The sequence below is a fragment of the Macrosteles quadrilineatus genome, unplaced genomic scaffold (assembly GCF_028750875.1).
Source record: "Macrosteles quadrilineatus isolate MER2022 unplaced genomic scaffold, UCM_ALF_1.0 Scaffold_5__1_contigs__length_97177068, whole genome shotgun sequence".
Classification (NCBI taxonomy): Eukaryota; Metazoa; Arthropoda; class Insecta; order Hemiptera; family Cicadellidae; genus Macrosteles; species Macrosteles quadrilineatus.
The window spans coordinates 62,896,153-62,922,394 of NW_026542598.1; the positions used below are offsets into that span (position 1 = coordinate 62,896,153).

The 26,242-nt window shown below is 33.0% G+C and overlaps 1 protein-coding gene across 1 annotated transcript in view; it reads left to right on the forward strand.

The window, feature by feature from the left end:
* Positions 1–5,155: 5,155 nt before the first annotated feature.
* LOC128995646 (rho GTPase-activating protein 100F-like) overlaps positions 5,156–26,242 on the forward strand; it is a 91,509-nt gene continuing 70,422 nt past the window's right edge. Inside the window, exon 1 of the mRNA XM_054420663.1 lies at positions 5,156–5,277. Within this exon, the coding sequence (XP_054276638.1) occupies positions 5,191–5,277 (87 nt within the window). The 5' untranslated portion in view covers positions 5,156–5,190. The remainder of the gene's footprint in view (positions 5,278–26,242) is intronic.

Here is a 26,242-nt window from a genome sequence, read left to right on the forward strand (position 1 = left end):
AAAATATATTTTACATATTCATTCAACATATTAATAATGGAATCCACCCCTACACATATACAATGCGTTGCTATGTTGCCAGACGGGAAACGACCCCCAAAACACGAACCCCAGCTCATATTCACCCTATTACAACATATCACATTTTTATTCTGCAAAAGGAAGGAAGGACGTTAGGGCAGCTTTTATGACAGTTGTAATGTGTCCTGGGTTCTGGCTTTGCCGAAACCCCAACTGTGTAATATTGTTTACTGTGTTAAATACAATGATTTCATCTATTTTTTTTATTCAGTTACAAAGATGTAATATGTTACATATTTTTGTAGGCTTAAGAATGATCAATTATATTTTAATAATATTTTTAGAGTTTGTTATATATAGATTTTTCCGATTTCAGTAGGATTTTGCAACAGGGAACGCTAAACGCTTCTAAGAAAACGAATGTTTGTGGAAATTTTAAAAATTATATTAAATTTGTGTTTACAAAATGGGTGTCATGTAAACATATAGACTTTATAAACGTTTGTAGAATCTACTTTTCAGAAATGCTATTGTCATGTGTAATGAAAATGTATAACCTAAATTTTCGTTAATTATTTCATGTCTACAAGTAGGCAGTATTATGACAGTTTAAATACATATGAATAGAGTATAAAGACATTTATAATAATAAACTATTCCTATAACTTGTTGTATTGTGACTGTTCATTCAAACAAAGTCTTAAAATAGAGACGTATATTTTCCAAAAGTTTGGTGTTATCTTTTAACAACAACTGAAGGTGAAAATTAACGTCAAGAGGTACACAACAAACGAAATTTCCACCGAGAAAAGCTGCAATACATCATTCCTCTACAAGGAAAAATTTTCTCCGAGAGTAGTAGTGGGGTGGGAGCAACATTCCAACTTTTATGTTGATATAAAATGTTTGTTGTTTTCAGTCTCCACTTGGATGATTTAAACTTTCCTAACCGAGTTGTTGCGGATTCTTAACATGCACACATTGTGTGCGTAGCAAATATAAACATTCTTTCCGCTAAATAGTTGTATTTTACACTATTGAATGGAAGAAAGAAATATAAAAAAGTTATTAAACCCGTTGACAAGTTTTTTGTTCCCCTCAGATAATTACGAGTGGTTTCGGAGCTTCGTTGCTCCATTTTCAAACTGGATTGAAAAAACTGCGATACATGTCACGAATAATATTTATAAACACTGAACATAGATCATGGGGAACATAGCATATTACATTAAAAATATTACTAACAAACTACTTAATTCGTTGAACAGTTTTCTGTGGTTCAATGAAGCTCTAAATCTAGCCATGATTAGACTACAGTGACATGTATCCAGTGGTATCGTTGCAATTGTTTTGATGAAAATCGTTATAACCAAATCAGAGTTCTCTATTTAATGTAAATGTTTAATTTGCCACGGTGATTTTAATGTAAATTATTCTCGTTTTATAATCCATAATAACTCTAAGAAATTAATGAAATATTTGGATTTTTACTTCACAGTAGAACTACCGAATGATTTAATACTCACCAGAAAACAACTGAAACAAAATGTAATCATTCACCGTGTCGTGTAATAAGAAAGTAAGCTATGAGGAAAAGTTTTTATCGAGTAACCCAACTGTCCTTCATCTTGAGTCATTATTCATAATTAGTTATTATTATGCTTTTCAGCTAGGCCTATAATAGAAGTAAAAAAAACACAGATAATTCCGTTGCTGAAAGTCAGCTTTTTGTCCAGCACATATTAGCAGCTTTAGTATTGAAGTTATGAGTCCATCCCACCCTAACATAGCAAGAAATCAACCTTCGGGGAACCATTTTGGTTTATAGAAAGTTATTCTCTCTACACGTTTAGACGATTATTCATTTCCTTGTTCAGCTAATACATAGTTTGCAGGAATAATGTTTTGGAAATCTTACGATTCACTAGAATTATAAGCTGAAATAACATTAACCTAGATATTCAAAATCGTTGTTTTTATAAGATATTCCCAAACTTATCGTAAATATTTAAATTAATATTATTACATAAGTTCAAATACTTTTACTTCCTTTATAATCCTTCCTTTATAATTTTTCTTCCTTTAGCTAGTCATATGCCAAACACTATGATTTATGGACTATGAATTTTTGTTTGAAGTATATTTAAAAAATGTTTGATAATTGAAAACAAAGTACTAAATTACTAAATTGTGGTTTCATGACCTTTCTAATGACAACCTGTATTATTTAAGAATTTCCTAAAATATTCATAATTTTAGCACCACTACATAGAATCTTAGTTTTATCAGGTGTTTTCGCCGTGCTCACAAAGTGATAAATCACCGAAGTAGGTTTAACATGTAGGATTAGTTCGAGTTGCCCTCTCCTCCCTCTCCTCCGTGAAACATCTTATACAAATCTTGAACTAATTAAAAATAACTTTATACTAAGTGAAATAAATACCTAGATTATTTTATTACATAATCGAGTTTGTGAAAGGAGTTAACAGCTTAGGATGGATTTTGGTTAAAAATATAAACACTATAAAAATATTAGGTAATGAATAGGCTGAGGATTTTTTCTGAGAAATGCAAACATTAACTTAATTGATTGGGTCAGAATTTTACACAATAGCAGATCAAAAAACACCGACTAACAGATAGGCAAACATGTCCTTAAAATCCCTTCGGGTTACACATAAATGGACTCTAAATGTGTATAGTAATTATGACGAATATTATAACTGAGAGGGTATAGATCATAAGCATAAACCGATGACGCATCTGGCCTGAACCCTATACTGATTACTTTAACCTGGTTTGGATAGTTTCATTTAAGTAATGCTAAACAATGTTTACTTTCGGGCCAGTGACATCAAATGTTTATGTTTATGATACACGCCGTTTCTGTTATAATATTCGTGGTAATTATTGATTCTCAGGATAATTAAAATAACCAAATCACAAAGCTCTACACACAAAGCTATTTACACAAAGCTCTGGAGGGTTAATTTTTTACCACCCCACAGCTCATTGAAGCTCCTCCCACCAAATATTATAACACTAAATGGTACATTGAGTGATGTTTCTGTACATGTTTGGTGAACGGTTTTCTCCAGTAGATTTAAAGAACCACCTTCTTTTCTGCGTTCTCAATCCATCGCGTTTTGCAGCACGTGTAAAGCAAGTAGTTTTCTTATAAATTTTAAGAGAGGAAAGCAGCAAATAATACATCACATCTGTCACATTGATGTGTTCACGGCTGTGTCTGCATATTAGATGTCTGCTTTCCGATACAACGTTTTATCATATAATCCTCGATGTGGATAACCCGAGATATATAAGCAGCTTGTCTTGGATCTACAGGTTGTATCGTGGCGGTAAAACTTGCATTTAAAAAACTTTATGTGCAGTGCCTCGTGTATTGCATTTTGCTGAAGTTTATTGCATTTGAAGCATTTAATGTGTTGATCTTGTGTTGTTTGATTTATTTAGGCTTTATTGGCCTTAGGTGGTAACACTGAGCCACCATTTGGTTGTTTTGAAGATAACACTTAGTTCTTGGTAACCCTAACATTTATAAAAATATTTTGGACATATTTATGCAATTACAAATGATTAGGCTATGCAAACGAATCTCAAAGTAAACATAATTACCTTACAATCTCATGTATGCTACCGCAATACACATTTTACAAACACATCGAATAACCCTGTATATTTCACGCAGTAGCCTACACACCATATCATAGAAAGTTTAAAACCTAAAGCAAGGAAAGCTTCCGCGGGGTTCGCAAATTTGTGTTATTTTAGTAAATGAAAAGGACAGGCTTACTTAGGTAAGAAGATTACAGGCGTGGCGAAAACGTCGGATTTACCGTTAAGGTATTTAGCAGGGCTACATTTTACTCTTTTTACTAGAATTACAAGGATGCGTTCTCTGCCTTTCTTTCTCACTGGTTTATCCCCCTATCTTATTTGCCTCGGTAAATAAACGCCTTACGTAATTAAAGTTTGCCTTTTATTTTACTCGTATCTATATCTCCTGAGCTATAGAACACGTCAGTTTTTATATTTGATCAATTAAACAAATGAATCTTAATTACGTAAGGGGAGAGGTAGTAAAATCGAATATAGTGAAAGAAGTAGATCTTCAGATCAGGAAGATCGGGTTTAAATACACCTCGTCATCATGAGTTATTTTCGATTTTTGATTCATAATACATTTGTTTTGTCCATAAAAATATCAGATACGAATGACATTTTTAGAGACGAATAAAGTTGATCAGCATAGCGGGAGGCCAGCTATCTCTCGTCGTATCCCATTCGATATTCTCACTGTCTACAGACTGCATATTGAATGAATACATTCTTACCCTAGCATATACCTTCCCTTTTTCGAACCTTTGTTATTTTGGTGTTTTACTGTTGACTATCAGCGCAGACTGTAAGCGCACTAAGCTGATTCTAGTGTGTTGTTTTACAGGAGGTAATGTGGTCACACGGCACTACAGTGTCGGACTACGGACCAATCACGAGCAGATGCTAGATCTACGCAAGCGCACTAAGCTGATTCTAGTGTGTTGTTTTACAGGAGGTAATGTGGTCACACGGCACTACAGTGTCGGACTACGGACCAATCACGAGCAGATGCTAGATCTACGCAAGCGCACTAAGCTGATTCTAGTGTGTTGTTTTACAGGAGGTAATGTGGTCACACGGCACTACAGTGTCGGACTACGGACCAATCACGAGCAGATGCTAGATCTACGCAAGCGCACTAAGCTGATTCTAGTGTGTTGTTTTACAGGAGGTAATGTGGTCACACGGCACTACAGTGTCGGACTACGGACCAATCACGAGCAGATGCTAGATCTACGCAAGCGCACTAAGCTGATTCTAGTGTGTTGTTTTACAGGAGGTAATGTGGTCACACGGCACTACAGTGTCGGACTACGGACCAATCACGAGCAGATGCTAGATCTACGCATGTGCACCAAGCTGACTCTAGTGTGTTGTTTTACAGGAGGTAATGTGGTCACACGGCACTACAGTGTCGGACTACGGACCAATCACGAGCAGATGCTAGATCTACGCAAGCGCACTAAGCTGATTCTAGTGTGTTGTTTTACAGGAGGTAATGTGGTCACACGGCACTACAGTGTCGGACTACGGACCAATCACGAGCAGATGCTAGATCTACGCATGCGCACCAAGCTGAGTCTCGTGGTCCGTCGAGCTGCTGTTGACGCTATGCTTTGCTGTGGCAGGAAAAAGGTAAGATTTACTTTTTATCTATGGTTTCTTAGGTTAGGTCATAATTTTCTCAAGCATGATGGGTTTTTATAACTAGTTTCGCAGAATCATTTGTCGTTTCATGCGTCCTCGATTTAGTTCATTATATTTACAGCTTGTTTGATACTCTATTATGTTTTTTACATTGTATTAGATTTCACAGGGGGAGCGAGCTGGCGTAGTGGTTAGAGCGCGGGACTTCAGTCCCTGAGGTCCCGGGTTCGATCCCCGCCAAGTCACCAATTGATTTTATCAAGTGATAATACTGCAACCCCTAGGTCTAGCCTGAAGTAATGTGAAAAAAATCCAGGCTCGTGCCTAGCGTCCTAGGACAAAAAAAGTTAGATTTAACAAATCCATTCATTATTTACTTAACCCCTTTTCTCACACGAGCAACATGATTATGATAAAAAAATTTGAATTAAAATGAAGAATCAGCTATTCAATCTAAAATAATGGTTTATGGATTTTACTGATACAGGTACTTATAGTGGTTGATATTACCTTGTTACTGTTCAAAACGATCCTTTGTAGTTTGTTCTGACTACAGCTGTTTTGTGCTTCGGATGGAGCACATCATCAGGTCTGAATAATGTCAAATACTCATTAAATATTCCTCGTGGCCGAGTTCGTCAAAATTTTAATAGTAAACTAGGGCTCCCCCCTTGGTTGAAAACTTGACCAAAAGTATTTATTGTGCAAACTTCTCTATTTTCACCCCACGCTGTAAACAAAACATGTGATTGGAATTCCTTCAATTTTTTTGTTTTCTGTTTATATTTTGTTGTGATTTTATCCCATGTGATTTCAACCCATAAGGCCCATGTTAATTTTTTAATTTTTTTTTTACATTAAACAATAAGTAAATATGATGGCATTTTTAACAATAAAATAAAAATTGGAATGCATGAGTTAAAATAATTTTTTGTTCTTATTTTTGAGTCTACTTTAATTTATAAATAGATTCTACACATCAGCAATATCTTTCTAACAGTATGCGTAGATTTTCCTTGAGATGCACAGGAGCTGAGAAAATGGTTTCAATAAACATGTTTGTCTATTAATATATAGAATTAGCATCATGTTAAATCTCCATAAGAAATATAATTAAACTACTATATCTTAATTCAGATTATCCAGAGGCCATTCTATAATGAAATTTACCATTCAGTGAACGTTTTTATGAGCCCAGTGTTGGATTGATCAACAATGTGCTGAACATGTACTCCATGACGTTCATAGCACATTTTATATCAACCAGATGCTACGCAGCTTAGCAGGTGACACAAATAACAAAGCTTTCTCTTAAATTTAATTATTAGTTTAATTTTTATAAGGTGATTTATATGCAAGTATTACACGTTTTATGTACATTTCAGTGGTTTTCAATGTAAAAAAAAAACACAAAAAAAACATACTAATATGGTTGTACTTTATGACAAAATTATTAGTCTGATTAATTATGATTAGAAGCATAATAGTGATAATTTCTTATCCCTTCTTGGTCAATGAAATGAAATTACTGACATTCAAAAGACTGTAGGATTGATTGCCTGGCTACTATCTAATTCTGACCGATTGGTAAAGAATTCACTGGCCAATATTTAAACTCTTTTATACTTCGTTCCAAATTAATTCCAAAAGGTTGATTACTTTCTAGCTGAAATGGTTTAAACTGAACTCGGTGAATTGAACGACAACATTTAAATTTGAAATAAGTTTTACGTAATATCATTAACTATTGGTACAGAAGGTAATATTATCATAGAATAAATAAACGCCATTTATATTAGTTAATCTATGATATTATTCTGAAATAGGGGTCTATTTTTTACATCGAAAAAATTGTCTTGTACAACGTATAGTGAACGAAGAGAAATTTCCTCAAGCAATACTAATTCATTAATCCGAATTTACTAAATGTAGAGTGGAAAACAAATATTCTCAGTTTACAGTTAGTAGGTCCAATATATTTTCAATACATACGATTCAAGAAGTTTACTTGTTTTGACCCAGTCGCAGCCCGCACCGCCATTTTGGTCAGATGTTGACGAAGTGTATACCCCCGAGAGCTACAAATCTCATAGATAAATGTGGCCTCGCAAACTGGTAATACAAGAACTGTCGGGGGAAATAAAAACGTCTTATTTGCAATCATCAAAAACCCTGTTGTTGTCGAGTACTTTACCAAGAAAAATCGTCATGAGACCGTTTACGAGTTTAAATTACCAACTTACAATCATATCACTAGTTAAAAGTAATAGTGGAAAGATTAAAAACGCGTTTCGGGTTTAGTTACACAATTTTTTAAGTGTTGTTACATTAGATCCATATCATGTTAACCATTACGACTTGCAATAATTAAAACAAAATAATAAATCCTGATTTAATAGGCCGTACTCGATGCCTTTTGTTTTATTACTTTGGATTAAGAATGAAGAAGAACTTCTAGATGTTATTTTCAGACCAACGGAAAACCTAGTTACCTGTATTCATAAACAGCTCTTGCAAAAAAGTTAATTACGTTTTTTATCCAACGTAATAGGATGGAGTACATCTTTCACAATTTCAGAAGGTATGTCTGACAAATTTGAAAAAGTGAAATTAAAATACGTTAAGATCTTCAATATTACCCACGCATTGTGAATAAAAAGTGGTATTAAATTTGTCCTAATTTGTGAATTCGATAAATTTCTTATCTTATGTATAGAACGATAAGGTGATGGTTGGGGTGATATTAAACTAATATTTCGTGTAAATAATGTATTTATCATTTGTTGATTTCGTCTGTATTTCTATTAATCAAAACTTTAATTCTCAAATAAATCATGAACAAATGGTGACACGCATCTTGACGGTAAACTAACTAGAATATAATAAACCCGAGCGGAAGATAAAAGTTGGGTTTTTGTGATGTGATATTGGCAAAGTTAAAGCCGAACCCAGGCTAATGGTAAAAGTTAGAAAACGTAAACTAGCTTATACCACTCCTCTAAAGATGACGACGTCAAGCCAATCCAGAATGCCGATAAAAAATATTACCTTTTATTGATTTCCCCCCAGCTTTTATACCTTATTCAACATAGATCTCTAAGAATTTCTTTCAAAACATCCTTATTGACCATATATTTTTGTTTGAGAAAATGTTTAAATTCAATGTCAGGTTTGTATTTTAATTTATTTAGTACTGGCATTCTTATATATTTGCACGTATATACTTTCGGAAGAGTCGCTGTAGAATTAAACTAGTTATAATATTGATTACTCTAACTTTAAGTATTTCAAAACCAGAAGTTTCGGGGAAAACTGGATTAGTGCCATCATAATATAAATTTGACCGATTACTACAACTTAAAATAAAAAGCATGAATCTTACATAATTTTACGCAAATTTTGTACTTTTACGAATATTACTGACAATTAATTATTGTAGTTGTAGAACTTTTTATTGTTAAATACGGACGAAATGTTGTTTATCCAACTCGTAATTTTATCATGAACCCTTTTTTAGTTAATTTATATTTTACTGATAAAAACCATTATTATTGTCATATTTTTTGTCTACCAACAAAAACGTGATATTATACGGCATATATATAATACATGAAGGCATAATACGTGAAGGCGATTTCTATGAAACACTACTCCTCCGATAATAATGGACAGATTCTTACAAACGATGTGTCAAAATTAATTATATTTTGTGTAGACGCCCCCTTTCACCAATTCCTGTAATAAAAAGTCTTCGGGCTTTGCCCCACAGGTCATCAAAACCCCAATGTATTTCTTGTAATTTTATGTCGGAATAAAACCTTTGTAACTATTCCAGGTGATTCTCGAGACAATATCAAGGCCTACTTTATAGCCTTGTACAATGTAGGGCATGAGTAGTTTAGTTCGCCACCCATGGGACTACATGCAGCTGTTTACAAACTGTTAACGAACACTGCCTCTGTGGGCCTCTCAACATCTTGATATTGGACTAAATAGCTTATTTAAGTCAACCATGTTAGAGTGAAAAAAAAACATGATACAATTGCAAGGTAAACCAGCGTAAAATCAAACATAAATAACAAATGTATATAAAACTAGGAGTACGCTCCGAAGTCACGTATGAGAATGAACGAAGAACATTTCATACATACAAATAAATTTTCAGAGTAGCCATATTCATATTAGTAAATGTATATAAATATGTGTAAATCCTTCAAAAAGCCAAATCCAAGCCACTTATCCACTGAATGCCTTGTATGTATTAAGGATACCAACGTAGTCTCCAGAAATATCAGTAAGACAGATCATCTTCAATGTCATGATTGTCTATAAGTCGGATAATTATATAATAAAATAAACAGTTACCTTGTTCAATATCCTTTGGAATTGTTGGATGACGACAGGTGTCGTGACGACAATCACATCATCAGGCCAATACTCGTAGTATATACATAAAGTTTTTACCGAACACTAAACAAAAACACATTATATTTACAAAATATTTAAATACAGAAACCATCGCGATGCGTGCACGCTTACGTCGAGCCGGCCGCGACTGGAGTTCCGTCGAAGGTCAAGGTGACGTCATCTGAAATCAGCTGATCGGTGGTTTCAGTTTCCTTTCTCTGTTTAATTTGATGATAGTATCAAACAACTCGTTCGCCTGACTATTGATTTTGTCATTTAAAATATGTTTTGTTTTTTTATTTAAAGGCCTTACCGGTATATATTTCAAAATTTTCGAGAGCTGTTGTTTTGGCTGTATTGTTGCATGTGTGAATTACTGTCATATTTTCTTCGATTTTTGAATAGCTGTGGTTGCTACTGACTAGATATTCGGCGTAATTAGACTTTTGAGTGTGGGTGTTTTTTGGTAAATGCTCTTTATGTCGGGGTTTAAATGAGCCCAATGTCCAGTACTAGGAAAATGAACCCGGGTAATTATATCAGTTTATAATTTTAATAAATAAACCCACTGTCCTGGGGAATAGAATCCGTATCAAGAAGTCATTAATTTGTTCGTTCGTCACCATGTGATCCAGCTATGTCAGCTGCCAAAAGAAATGTCGGACAATGACATGATTAAAATACCATCGTGTTAGCATAACTCAAAAGTTGATTCTTATTTTTATTTTCTACCGCTAATTTTAAATGCCAGGTATCAACCAGAAGTACTGAATCCCAGGTATTTTTTTATTAATCGTTATTCATGGATTGCATTGTATAGTGACGATAATTTATGTGAAAAATAAAATGGGTCTTTCGAGTGGGCGTATTGAAAGTAGTTTGATATAAAATTAACAAATTAGTTACAGAAATTTCCAATGCATATACAATACAGATTACAGTAATATACGAGTATTATTGCGACTGGAATTAATTACTTCAGAACTACACAAATTCTATAACGTATTTGTAAAAACAAAAAAATGTATTTTTCTATAGTTATGCAATTAATTAATTACACACGTTTTGAATATCAAGTAAGGATTCAATTAATATTTATCACAATGTTCAATTAAAGATTTACAAGAAAATATAGAAATATTATCAAGTAAGACTGTAGTGATTACATGTTCGTAAGCTTATATAGGACTTAATTTGCTTGAATGAAACATCATCCACCATCGTCAAAGTATTGGTAGTGTGTGTATGAAAGTGTAGGCCTACGTACGTGTGCGTGTGTACACGATTGCAAAGGAAATTATCTAGGCTGTGGAAGGTCCAAATTACGTAGTCATTGGTTATCTGACCGCAGTGCCAGAGTTATGTCACTTTCGTGCGATATGCCCGTATTTTCACAACATCCTCTTTCTTTGCAGTAGTCTACTGCAGAACTGAAAGTGACTATCAATAATCAACTGGTTAAGGAGCTAAGTAGTTATAAAGTCTTGTTTTCCATTTACAAGGTAGTTGACGATAATGCAACAATATTATTAAGATTCAATTCTGAACCCAGCTGAAATGAAGTGTACTTCTTGTACAAATGTACTAATCGAAAAAACATTATTATTAAATAACAAAACTATGCAAAGTAATCACTGCATAACATTGTTTGACTATAAGGAAAATATGGTTGACTAACTTGGGTTTCTTCTCCTACTCGTAACTAGCCTCAAAGGATCAAAAACATAATTATAAATTAATACGTGTAAAAATCAATTTTCAAATTTAGTTTTGCATTGATCCTAAAACATCAATTTATGTTTTCATACATAACAACACCGAGCTATGCACTTTCATATGTGTAGAGTAGTCCTACTTTGGAGGTCTGCTTTTTCAGGCAAGTATAGATATCTAAAAATTGTATTTATTTATTGAATCCCATGTAAAAAAATCAATCAATTTTTTAACTTTGATGAAAAAGTGCATTTTCTCATGTTGTAAATATGTGCCGAGTTTGGTTCTCGCTACTGCAACGCGTTAAAAAGTTAACTGGGGGAGGTTCCAGACTTTTGCCTAGCCCTGTATGTATACGAGTACAGTACGTTGGAAAGTAACTAGATAACAGGTTTAAACTGACTTTCAATACATGATTTTTTTCTATTCGCACAGAATAAAAAAAATAATATTTTTCACTTGGTAATAAACCAGTATCTGACCCAAAAAGAGAAAGAATTAAGTCGAAAGAGTTTTAGGTGTTTAAAATCTGATCCAGGTGTAGATTATGACACTTTGTGAATCACGAAGTTTTTGCTTACCAAAATAATCAGTAAAAAATCCACACATCACGTTTTACCATATTTTATAGTATTTAAAAGTGCTTCTTGGTCCTGAAAAGCCCCAAGCAAACCTAGAATAGATTATACTGTGTGTAAACGTCTTGCCTCTTAGCTCAACAGCCAAAGCATTCACTAGTAATGGACTTTAATATATAAAGCTCACCTTTGCGTAACTCATGTTTGAAATCCTTCATTATACAGACAGAAAGGGGTTTCCAAGGTACAATTTTGATGTCAAAACACAACAAGTGATGAATCGTTATTCGCTACTCCGCGCCGCCATGAATACATTGCAAAGCTTCAGTTTTCCTACTTTAACCATCCTTTAACTTCAAAATTCTCTAGTACAGTAGCCGAGAATAGATCATGAAAACAAAACTGTTGACTGCATTTAGATATTTCATTTTAATCCTAAGCTTTTTTGTGTGTGTCGGTGTGCATATCATGTCCGACAACTTCGGGTGCAATGCTACTGAAACTGACTGAGCTTACATGATTCTTGTTTTAGATTAAAGTCAACATTGTTAGTTTTTTACTTTGTATTGCGCTGCATTTTGTATTGCTTGGTGAAGAAAGTGGTAACTTTGCTAACAAATGTAACCGTCTATCTATCTACGGTAGGGACAATTTTCCAACAGAAGTAGAAACGTCGAGAAAGAACTTAAGGGACAATGTATTTGTATTTCATCTCTTAACTGAATGAGATTGAGGTTGAGGTAGGTACAAAACTTGAGGGGTTTAACTAGTGCGCAAAATGACGTCTTGTTGTATTTTTGAGAAAGCTCCCACCTTAGGGAAAACATTTGTCGACATCTGCACACTGTAACACATATCACTCAGGCTCAAAATTAAACTAAATAATTTATATTGACTCAATTTGTAAGCGAAATAAAAATATTTACTTAAAAACAAAGTAATGGACTTTCGATTGTGCGTGAAAACCGAACATGTAAATTTCTCAGTCTAGCCACTGAGGATGCCACTTCATAGTAAGGGTGAAACGTCTGGCAGTGAAATACAACTGACGACGCGGTTGACCCGAAACCCATGACAATGGATTTCAATAAAGTAAACGTAATTATTCTCAACAGAGCAAGGTATATATCTCCAGTGTCCAAAGCTAATATCACCAAATTTCTATAAAATAAACAATATTTAGCTAATAACATGAAGTATTGTTAAAGCGCAACATGCAATCCATGCAACGTTAATTAGCTGACAGGCTTGATAATTTTTTATCTAATATGCCTTAAACAGTATTCTATTTGTTGATAATTCAGCTTAAAAATTATTTATAGATGGATAAAATAGTCAACATTATAAAAGGTGTTAAGTAAATATCCAATTGCCCGAATTAAATAAAAACAATATGCATACTTTTCTATGATATAGTACACGATTACTTTATTTTTTAGTTAGCTGTAAACGCCTTGTCCTGAATAAGTCAGTATCGAAGCATTGAAGCAAAATGTCAAACAAAAAACTGCCGTTTCATCCAAGTGGGTCGAGAAATTGAAAGTTGGTCAGAGAGTAAACAGCCAAAAAATATTTTATGAAAAGTTTAACATGAAAGGCATATAAAAGTTTCTAAAGAGTTCTTCTTTGGCCTTTGAAAAGTAAAGCTGCGGCTTTTAACTTGGTTAGCTCACTTGAACAGTATATGTCTACAAAGACTTCATTTCATTGCGAGTTTTAAATTATTAAGTTCAAAGCTCAATTATGTGTATGATATATATTAATTGGTATCTTAACTGAACGCATACAACTGAGTAGTATTTACTTATAAGTGTTTGAAGGAATTCACCATTTACATCATAAAACTAATTAAGGGGAGTCGATACTCAAATTAGTGAAAAATCTTCAAAAATTCAAAATTTTTTTCCTAAATTATTATACATATCTTTTTACATCATAAAAACAACCCAAAATCATTTTTACATACATGTATCTAGGAGAAAAAAAATAAAAAAAACTATTTTACGGTGTGACAAAGACAATGTAACCAAAGGCTTATAAAAAGGTATGAGCATATGTTATTCACAACTTAGCCCTAAATAAATTGTAGTTTATAGCTTTTTGCATTCTCATTTGTTTGTTACCATGGCATTGTAAAAAAAACATTGCCAAAAATGGTTTTTATTAAAAAATGCTAATTATTTTGTATAGTAAAACACATCTACCGGAAAACTTCTGTTTCCCGAAAGTTGTGTTTTTCCATGTTTCAGCCTAAAAACTTTTATATTCCAAAGAACCTACTTGAGCTACAGTTCTGAAATTTTGTAAACACCTTTTGCATATAAAAACCTAAAAGAACACGTATTTTGAATCCATTTGGTAAAATTGTTTGTTATATATAAATTAACAAAAAATTTTAATTTTTTTAAAAATATTCTTAAAATTTCCTGTTATTTAAAAAAAAGTAAATGTTTCTGTAATACAATAAAAATACGTGATATTAAAGTAAATTTATGCTGAACAAAAGTATACCATTTCCATTTGTGTAAGGTTTATGGTTTTTTTAAATGTAAATTTTAAAAATGTTTCGAAAAAGCAATAAAACCTACTTTTAGGGCACATAAAAAAAAATTTGTATTATAATTTTGTTTGTTTTAGGTCTTTCTTAAATATAAAATCCAGATACAAAGTAAAAATTAGTTAAAATAACAATTTTAGCGATTTCAGTAGCGACTCCCCTTAATCATTTTGATTATAGTGTTATACACCTAAGATGGATCAAATATATTTTCCAATTTAGGCCTAATGTCATCGTAACAATCACTATGGTGGATTATTTACAAATTATTTTACAACTACAGTTGTTCTGTGCAGGTTACAAGTTGTTAATGAATCTTTTAAAATTGAGAATTCTTAGACTTTTTGTTTTGTTGAAATTCAACAATTGCCTCATTAAATGTTTAGTTTAGCTATGGATAGTGATTACGTTTGGTATATTTGTACAAGTAAATACAGACTGTTTTCAATAAGAAACCACACTATCCTAAATATTATCTAACAGATAATGGTAAATTTCCTTAAATATTATTCTCCAGAATCCACAACTAATCAGTATTCTAGGTTACTAAAGGTCACAAATCTTTCCCAGTCTGTTATCGCACTTGTAGTTGGTGCAGTAAGATTTAGTGATGAAGTAACAAACGCTTTCTTCGACGTTACTCCACCATTAACCATTTTAACGTTTATCAAAAGTATAGTGTAGATGTATAAGTTCAAGTAGATTACTTAAGTATGTTGATGAATCAAAAACTGAAATAATTATTCAAATCTATTCAATTGTAATGAAATGGTTAGAACATTAATTTTACAATATCTGTACGTAATTCCTTTTGACAACTTTATTTATTTTGATATTATATAGTCATCATCTTACCCTATACAAACACATACTAAATAAACGGTATCAGCATTCTGACACATACTTTCTCCCATAAGTTTGTCAACAACCTTTATCATGTGTAAGCGGTGAGAGTAAATATACGGAAATGGGATTTGTACAATTTTGTTCAGAACTTAAAGGAATATAACATGTTAAACAGTAATTTTTACAGAAATGGGATTTGTACAATTTTGTTCAGAATTTAAAGGAATATAACATGCTAAATATTGATCAAAATTGTTCGGGCCATTTTTGGGAAAATCCTATTTTTCCGTTTTTTATGGGGTTTTATGGGAAAATCCCTATTAAAAATAAAAATTTCTAAAAAATTAAAAAAAACTATCAAAATTGTAAGGACTATAACATACTATGTTAAATCAAAACCGTATTTTTTTCCAAAATCATATTTTTCGTTATTTTATGGGGTTTTTATGAGAAAATAACATATTTGACCATAACTTTTGAACCGTAATTTTTACAGATATGGGATTTGTACCATTTTATTTAGAATTTAAAGGGCTGCAACATACTACATTTTTATCAAAATCGTTCTGGCCATTTTTGAGAAAATCCGATTTTTCCAGTTTTTATGGGTTTTTATTGGAAAATCCCCATTAAAAATCAAAATTTCAAAAAAAATGAAAAAAATGCCTGGAGATACCATAGATTAGAACCTACATACCAAATTTCATCGAAATCGGACCACAGGTGTAGTCTCTAGCTCTGTACACATCCAGACACACAGACAGACACACGCACACACACACACACGCACACACACACATACACAGACATCACTTCGAAAACCACTTTTTTGGGTCCAGGGGGACCCAAAACGAATATATCCACTCAAAACTCAAACTCGAAAATTTTGACGAAAACAATACTTTCTCCATATACTATGTATAGGGGGAGAAAGTAAAAGTCCGAGGTCCTAATGCTAATTTACATCATCTAGTAAACTTTCACGTTTTGGGATGAATCTGTCAATCCCTTGGTAAAAAAACTTGAAATGGTTAAAAATGGAAGGAGACAGAAAACAATAGGACCAATAAATTATCATGTCATTATTACAAGTTGATCAGAAATGTAACCCAGAAACATAACGCAACAAAATCGATTGCATCGTTAGCCAATCCAGACCAATACACTGACACTACTCAATGGACAACTACCTAATGAAAAACAGGAGTGTGTTTAAAACTAATTGCTTTTAAAGCCAAAGTCATACTTCGGTTGTTCCATTAAAATCAGTTGAATTTTTTATAAGACTCGGAGTAGAACTTCTCCCATTACAGAACTTTGCAATGCTAGGTGGCAAAACATTTGGAACTGCTTGTACTGTTTTATCTCAAGAAGGAAAAGTACAAGGCTTTAGCCAACGCTTCAAATTAACTGTTAATTACCAATGATCGTCAATATGGTGTTAATTTTAAAAAAATGAAAAATACCACGTTTTGTATGTTTGATATTGTAATAAGAATATTTTAGACAAAAATGTAAAAATTTTACTATTCTTACTTATTTATTTTCCAGCTTACTGCATTTCTAAAAAAAAACATCATGAGTCTATTTTGCCCTATTACACCTTAGAATTACGTAAACTAAAATCATTACCTGCGTCAAATAAAAACATATCAATTTGACCCAAAAAATTTCGGTAAATCCATACGCTACACAGATATAATTGAAATAAACCAAATTATTTGTTTTCTAATTTAATTAACTGTTTTTCCACCATCGCCATTTATAAAACCAGTACTCTTATATAACTATTAATTTGGAAAGACGATCAAATAAATTACCTAAAGAAATGTGTTTAACATTTCAAAATGTAAAAAAATACGATTTAAAATGTTAGAATAAAGTAGGATATGTTGCCACTATCTATACCCAGTAAATGTACGGTCAACTGTTTGAGTGGCACAAATGCAATGAATGCGCTAACCGTGTACTGCATGACGTTTATAGCACATATATCACAAATATTTCACATAACCCTGCCTTTCGTCGATCCGACTGTTGTTGTGATCTATCACTCCATATCACACAGAGTTTTAAAATTAGAAACTGTTGTGAATATTTAATAATAATGAATATGTCTATGTAAAACTAGCCTATTAGTTTATAGTAATAACTACATATATTTTAATGTATTTCCCAGAAATTTTAGTGATGGCTAAATGTATCCATAGTAACTGAAAGGGTTTGAAATTTAAAACAGCTACTTCCCTAACGGGAAATTCGCTAATAGGAAAGTTTTCCAAATAATTTTCTTTGTAAACACCCTTTTCAAAAGTTAATTTTGCTTTAAGTTAAGAACCATCAACTTCTCTCTGATATTATAAAAACTATTGTATTTGGGAACGTAATCGATGCAATTTTTAAACTCATCCAAACTTTATGGACACTATTAGGTAGTATTTTGAGGTAACTGTTGCTCACGGATTAAGTTTAATCAATTTTATATTTAAAGGTAAGAAAACGTTGTATAAAAGAAAATATGAAAGGGAAAACAAGAATATTAGTAGCCTAAGGAAGAAAAAACGTGACAACTTCAACGCATAATGAATAATTTAGCTCAAAACGAAATGTGTAACAATAAGGCTTTGAGTACTTATACAGTTTGCATATGTCTGTTTGGCAATCGTCCATATTTAAGAAGATTGGTTCAATAAAACGTTGTCTAGCCGAAACAATACAGTGCAGGAAACGACCTTTGCAAATTAAAACTCGAGAAAAAAGCCGAGAATGACTATTGTATCTTCAAACGTCAAAATGATTCTGTTTTATACAAATTTAAGGTACAGTCGTATGTAATAGGTATGAAGGTGAAATATGAAAATAGCAATTACACGAAAAAATTCCAGTAAAAACAGTTTTTAAAAGTCCTACAGCGACACCACAGTTATATAAACTTAACGTCTCGTTTAAACAAAGTGGCTTTAATACAAAAACAGGTTTAATCCCTTAAAAATAATAATTCTCTCCTTAATTTGTTTTAGTTAAGCAGAAACTTAACTATAAGTCTTGACCTCTCCTTTATTATTGCAATTTAACCCTTTTATTTAGTTGAATACAAAAAAACTTGTTTAAAAGTAGGTACATCTATATGAAAATAGGGATTGGCATGGGGAAACTAGTTAAACTTAACGAAAATTCATCATCAGGCTGAGTAGGACGTCCTTCGCCTTTGTTAAAGAGGAGTGATATCACACGCAAACATATACGAAACTATCATATACGTTAAACCATCAATATGTAAACACTTTGTGTTTATATTCGATGCGTTAAATAGACGAAACCATGCAACGATGTTGATTGAAATCAGGAAATGGTGTGAGACAACTGATTAGTGTGATGATGACCTTGAAATGAGGTGACAGGGTCATCTTGTGAAGGTGCCCAGTGATTACTTTTCTCTTAGTCAACAGTAATTTCAACTCAAATTTCATCAAAGATGTTTTAAACATTTCGCTGTGTAAACCAGTAAGTATTCTTTAAGACTGGATTCAGCTGAAAATTAAGGCAAATCACTTATTGTTCGTTGTTGTCAGAAGGTGAAAGCCGTGACAACAGAACACAGGTGACTTATTCTAACTAGACAATAACATTCACTTCTGCATGACTGTTGAAGGAAGGTTAAATTATTCAATCATTTTTGATAGGCGATTGCAAATTTGGTACGAGATCCACTCAATTGGACTGGGGCACAATTTATGCTGGGGAGACATCATGAGTTGGAACACACAGCCCATAAATCTATGTAACAAAACCCTCAGACTGATATCTTAACTAAGGATAATCCCCTGGAGCAACGCCAGCTGACAGATCCGATGGATGAGGCTCGTGTGGTCTGCGTTCAGAGTAAGTCATTAAATCAGCAATACTGAAGAAGAAAAGAAATCCAACAGATTTATTAATAAATAGATTTAATCCGTGACATGTATAATGGCATGATCAAAAAGATAGTTTGACGATGATGAAAGTTGGTGCTAAATAGATTGACTCCAAAATTGAAAACTTAAGGAAGGATGGAAACAATGAATTTCCTTATATGGAAAGTCAACAATAGTCTAAGCTAATTTACAAAAATCCATTCGACTTGACCAACTAATTCAGAAAAATCTGGCTTTTGAAATTCTTAAAGAAAATTCTAAAATGTTGTGGAGAAATGGAAATTTCACTCCAGATTAAGAACGGCCAAAATTCAAAACAATTTCTATTTTCGGTATCGCGTGATAAATAGTGAGTAATAGGAAAATATTTAAAGGAATGTTAAAAACTGTTTATTCTACCTGATTATCTCTAATATATTCTCAACTACTTACGTTCTCTGCATAAGACAGTTCTGAAAACCACATACTCACATAGTATATGTGTTTTAGGCCTTAGAATAAGTTTTATTAAAACTTAAAGAAATTAAGTAAGGCTTCATTAGATAGGATTTTTCAAGAGTAAGACTACCCTCGTTAATTTTCCTTCGTTGGTTAACTGATAACGGTGACAAACCAAGACTAGACAACGATAGTTGATAGAAAACCTTAATAAATTGCAGAGAACAACTATTAAAAACAAGTTGACATTGGTTTATAGTAAAGCGCAATGTAAAACGACACAAATCACATTCAGACGACAAATTACTCTAATTCTGTGAGGTAAAGAATTTACATAATTAATCCAGATGGCGAATGTAACGCTAATGAGTCAGGAGAGAACGAGTCAACCAATTCTAACTTCCTCAACTTCTTGATCTCCCTGACTCAAATATGTATCTCTTCAATGAATAGTTTATTTGATGCTAACTGGTAGGTTTAAACGTTTAAAATAACGTTCTATACTATGAGGAAACCTAGGATCAAAAATATTTCCCACTGGAAAAACTGTGGTTTTCATTAAAATGTGAATAAAAATAACTTAGTCTACTGAAATATTTTATTTATACATTTATAAAAAAAAACTCAGGTTCTTAAAATGTTAAAAGATGTTTACTAAATCACTAAACCTTGTTTTAAATTCGGTATAATTTACCTATCTATATTCTTGAGTGTGGCAGATTGCGTGAAAATATTATAATAATACTTATGGTTCTTACCGTCTACGCAATCAGGGTGATATTCCACCACGGCCGTTTCGGAGATAACTACATCGTCAGGTGCGCAGTGGTACACTGAACTATAGTCTTGTCACATTTAACGCGAAAAGTCATCATTTGCATTGCGTCAGGGGTTGAATAAATAGTACACATGTAAAAACAGGACGGACACACGGAAACACGAATACACGAAAAGATTTAGAGCGCGTGCAAGGCTTGAAAACTGACGACCGACCGAGTCGGTAAGCCGACAATAGTTTAGTGTACGCACCTGACGATGGAGTCATCTCCGAAACGGCCGTAGTGGAATATCACCCCTGATTGCGTAGACGGTAAGAACCATCTATATAATTAATACGCTACACGAAAGTTTGTCGGTTGAACTCCTCCGCCATTTCCTAACCGATTTTATCCATTGACGTCTCATTGGAAAGAGCGTGTCGCGTAGATTTGCAAACTGACCTTACATTTTTGAAAAAGTCCCTTGGGCTCTGCCCCAGTGGCTTTGAAACTTCCCATGTTATCCTTATGAAGAACATAATTGTTTACATTTTGATCAGCTGTATAATTTTATTGCTGTTATTTACTTTTCAATTCAATGAAACACATTGAGTACATTTATTTACTATTTGAGTTTGTGTAAACATAACCCCCAAGACGGGTCGTGTTATAGTCCTCGCCACCCTAAGTTGAGGCAGCCAAAGGTCGCACTAGATATACGCCGTGTGGCCTTTGGCTGCCTCAACTTAGGGTGGCGAGGACTATAGTATGGTCGTATCTTAAATTTGTGTATTTATCGTTGTTTTGTGTCGCTATGATGGATTGTGTTAGCATGATTGTAACTTAAGTTTGTGCATTTATCGTTGTTTTGTGTAGCTATAATTTGTTTATTATTTGTTGTTTATTTCTTTTAAATGTCTCCGACGTCCGACGCAACGACAACGAAACAAAGACAGGGGGCGCAAACGTGATAACGACCGCAGCTATACAGAACAGTGGCGCGTAATAGGCTTAACTCATCACAGTCTGAACCTGAACCTGGACAACTTCAACTATTTGGTTACAAATGCGCCCTAACACTACCCCAAAACGACTTTTCGTTCTCAATTGGCCCTCTATTAATGACCTGTGTTGCCTGTACAGCGAGGCATTTTGGGAAGGAGAGAACCGTCCGGAATGCTTTATTTTTATCAATAACGAAGATAAACGGGGTCTGAGTTACACAGCGGTAATATTTGAGTCGACTCTCTTAAACTCATTGTAAATATGACTGTTATTCAATCTGAAATAACTCCTGTAATACTTTGTAATTGCTCGAATTCGAGCAACATGTACACTAGTATGTATTATTATAACAATTAATTTACCTGGTGTTACTTTAAAACACAAAGTTTTTTTAAAATAAATGGAAGCCTTTACGCTGCAACGATGCTTAGCCTATTTTCATGTAATTGCTGTTTCTAAAATTCCTTTGATAGATAAATTAACTGAGTTTCTGTCCAATCTGCGAAAAATTGATGATAATGACGAAATCGTGAAATCAGACGAGATTTAAAATCCAGTTGACAATAACTTAGACACTTCGTGAAGCAGATAAATATTATTTCATTTACGTTTGCAGAAAACCCAATTTTGCATGTTCATGAGAAACCACAAGATTTCAGTTGTTTAATTAGAGGTTAGAATCTGGTTGAGCGAGTGGAGTTCTCGGTAATACGAACCACAGCTATTATTAATAAGTCTGCCATATAGGAAATTACTGGGAAATCAGTAAATACTCCTGTATATAATGCGAGCATGGCATTTTACCAAACTTAATAGATTATGTTTTAACCATGTAATCATTGTAAACTATGATAACAAATTGTAATTAATTTTTCATCAAACATTTTGCTACAATATTTTATAAATACATATCCAGTCATTGAGTAGTGGAAGTTCAACAAAATTGTTTCAAAAGGTTTCTCAGTGGATTTCATTACTTTTATACCTTCACACAACACAAAAAAGTCCTGTATATATATACCTACATCCTATATCTAAAGGTTATTTTAGGATTTTCTCCATGAATCTATTTTGGCGGCCATTTTGTGGATTCAAATTAAGTCAAATCACATTTTAAGTTGCAGATTTAGTTTCCCCACCCTTGTAAACATTAAAAACTATACACTACACCCTATATCCGGCAATAATGTTTAATTTTTTTTTTAGCAATTATTATTTTAATATAACTACCCTAATAATAGGTACTTCCTCAAGTCAGATTTCGGTAGACTTTTTTGTGTTGTGTGGAGGTACAAAAGTAATGAAATCCATTGAGAAACCTTTTGAACAGTTTTGCCAAACTTCCAAAAAACAAAACTTCAGTTTTGTTCACTACATATTTCTCTTTAATGACCGGACTAACCATTGAGAAATGCAGGAGTTCCAGAAGAATAATCGACGGTTTCACAGAATTTCCCACGCATGAGGTACAAACAAAGTTATGATAGCAAATTACTTTCAAGTGTCTGCTTATTGTGCATTGGTCTTCGAGGGATTCCAAATTATGTCATAACCCATTGGTCATCATCAGCCGCCCTTAGCAACACATTCACATACGTTTTAAATAAAAGTTCATACATTCACAAACACCTGTTCCTTATTGAAAACATAACTGTTGTCAACAAAACGTTTCAAACATTTTCCGGTATTATTTGGCTTTATTCTTCCGCATTTGCTCTTGTCATATACTGTGGGATAAGAGATATCGACGAAATTCCCTAATTAAGTTCTGTATTTTTGTGTGTATGTCTGTTGGTAACGCATTATTTCTCAGTGTTTCACGGAAAGGACAAAAGCACCTTTATAATGAAAATGTCAATCCGAATAAAGTGTTAAATTGTGAGGTTGGGGTAGTACCTTATACTTTTAACCATTGTGGAAGGTAACTTTCAATTATAGGCCTACATTAGGGCTATGCCTCATAGATATATAAAGAATTTTTTAGTTTAATCATTGGATTTAACATATGGACCAACACGACCCAGGTTACATTTAATTTCGAAGCATTTGTTTTGGCTTGAAACTGTCAGATACTGTATTTGCGAAGGTTTATATATAATAGTTTTGCCAGCATATCTGAAAATATGCAAACCAACTTATGTTCTTAATAAGAAGGTTTCAACTGACTACAATAAGATCCCCGTGCCTAGAACGGGCACACAGCTAGTTGTGAAATAAAATCGCCTGACAGCCTAGCTACCAAGATGTATTCACACTTATCTTTTTTTTACTTATAAATCTACAATCATTTTAGAACATAAATATAAACAAACATATTCCGGTTAAGTAAGCAGCTCGTTTGTATCACAGATTACATTTTGAATTTGTATTCTCTAAACACAATCACACGAACCGCTCATTCAAAATGAACTAAAAGAATACTACATTAACTTCTAATACATAAACCTTTATTAGCGTAACCAAAGTACATCAGAAGGAGAGTGAAGTCAAACCGAGAGAAGTCCTCAAGTTTTTATTAGACAGTAATTTCGTGTGTATTCATCCCCATTATTGCGATGAAACGCAGAGACAATTTCGCAGAACGCAGACGATATTGCTTTGCAAACAAATTATATTTCAGAGGATATTGAAGATTGCTTTCCACGAGTAAAGCGTGTTTATTGCTTGGGTAATTGCCGAGATTTGTCTTCACCACGTAGTTTGGGTTTAATCTCGTATATTATGGATTTCAAATACTGCACAGCAAAGTGTTTGTAAACATTTTTGTGGTCTTCACTCACTTTTATTATTGTCTGGTGACATCCAGGACGTGTCATAATGTAAGTAAGACACATACACAAACACACATCACACGCAATAGTAACGGAGGCCAAGTTCGACGTTTCTTGGAACTCGAAAAACGCCGCTTCTTCAGGGTTAAAAACTTAATTTTTAACCCACCACTCGGGTTCGAACGTCTAGCCATACCTCTCAGTCCACAAAACTATTAACAGCCACAAAATACTTACAAATAAAAAAACCTCGCCTAATAGCATGTAAATTAAAAATAGTAAACTTTGTTGGATTAAAACTTTTATTTCCTTGGTGTACATATGTTTCGGACACATATGCACGGTTCAATGTGATTTCATAACGTGTGTAAAAATCTTTGCACTAAGATCTGCCCTGTATGTCTAATAAACCATCGGTGTACTCAAAAACTTATATTACACATTTTAATAATTAAATTCATTAACGTAAGGGGGGAGGGTAACCAGCACACTATACCACTAAATTAGGATTGGAAAGTGATGAATTGAGAATAGTTTAGCTTATTTTATTTTGAAAGACATGATAGGAATTTGAATAGCTAACTTTATAATACTTTTTTTAGTTAAGTAAGTAATTATTTAATATTTTTGACAACTAGAATTGTCGAGTGGTTAAAGTGCGTGCTTTTATAACCTGATGCTTGCGATGTATGTATATCTTGAACAAAATTAGAAAATCTTCCAAGGTTTATTCTCAAACAAGTTACCATTTTACATTGGGACTATCATTTTTAAACAGAAATTTTGATGTCACGTTCACACTGGAATGTAAAGTTTCCTTTTACAATTATATAGTGAAAAAGATAGTTATGGATAGCAAAATAAATATTCTTACGTTACAATGAAGCTGATTCTAAATTAAGAAAATTAAACTGACACTCTAAAAAAAATCAAACCCTCTGTGTAATATTCCAATCAGTTGGATGTAAGTACAAAAATAGTTAAGAGTTGTTTATATCTAGACGTCGTAAATTTGAGACTTAACAGTTTCCATGAGTACGAATTAATAACATACCCAAGCTTATGAGATCTTTGAAGGCCCATGGGGTGATACTAAGCTGTCACAAACACCCAAAGCTCATCATCATATTATACTCTGCAGACTAAGCAAATTCAAATTCACCTGGCTAGATTTCCACTAAAATATTCCCTGAAGTCACGGATGAAAAAATTAAAATTTTGTCAAATTTTGGGTTTTTAGTCAATGCTATAGAGCAGACTATCATAAAAACGGGCTTTAGATTTGTTTTATTTCTCTGTTAATTGTTTGGGCCATGTACTATTAAATAAAACAAAATTCCTAAATTTGATTTAAATACATCCATAAACAAGCTAACTACAACGGTTTATTTATCTATCTATACTACAGTATTATAAAATTAAGGTGGTGCCTGTCTGTCTATCTGGGCAGCTGTCACGACTAAAACACTAAACCGATACAGCGAAAATTAAGCACAAAGATGGTCCACACATCTAGAAATATCATAGTTATTCACTTCCCTGAGTTCCTCTCGGGCTACGTCTCTTGGATGTCCAAAGTTTTGATTCAAGTGTTTCAAAAGTAAATATTAATTATTGGACATGGAAGCATGAGAAAATTCACAATGTTTATCTTTGCGTTGACATTTAAATGTAAAAATCAGAACTGCCAAATGCTCATTTCACAATTTCAGACAGCTGATCCAAAGAAATTAAAAAAATTTTACACAACTATGTGGTAGCATTATTTAATCTAAATCTTTATGATATATTATTTATTCTAAATCTATTTCAATTATTATGAAACTGATTTTCTTCCCGTTACGAAGCACAAGTACAGCAGCTCCTTAAAAAATAACATGGGAATTTTTAATTTTAATTTTTTTGAATTTCTTCCTTAAGTGTTAGGCATAACAACACTCAATATACTAAATTGTTTATTTTTTAA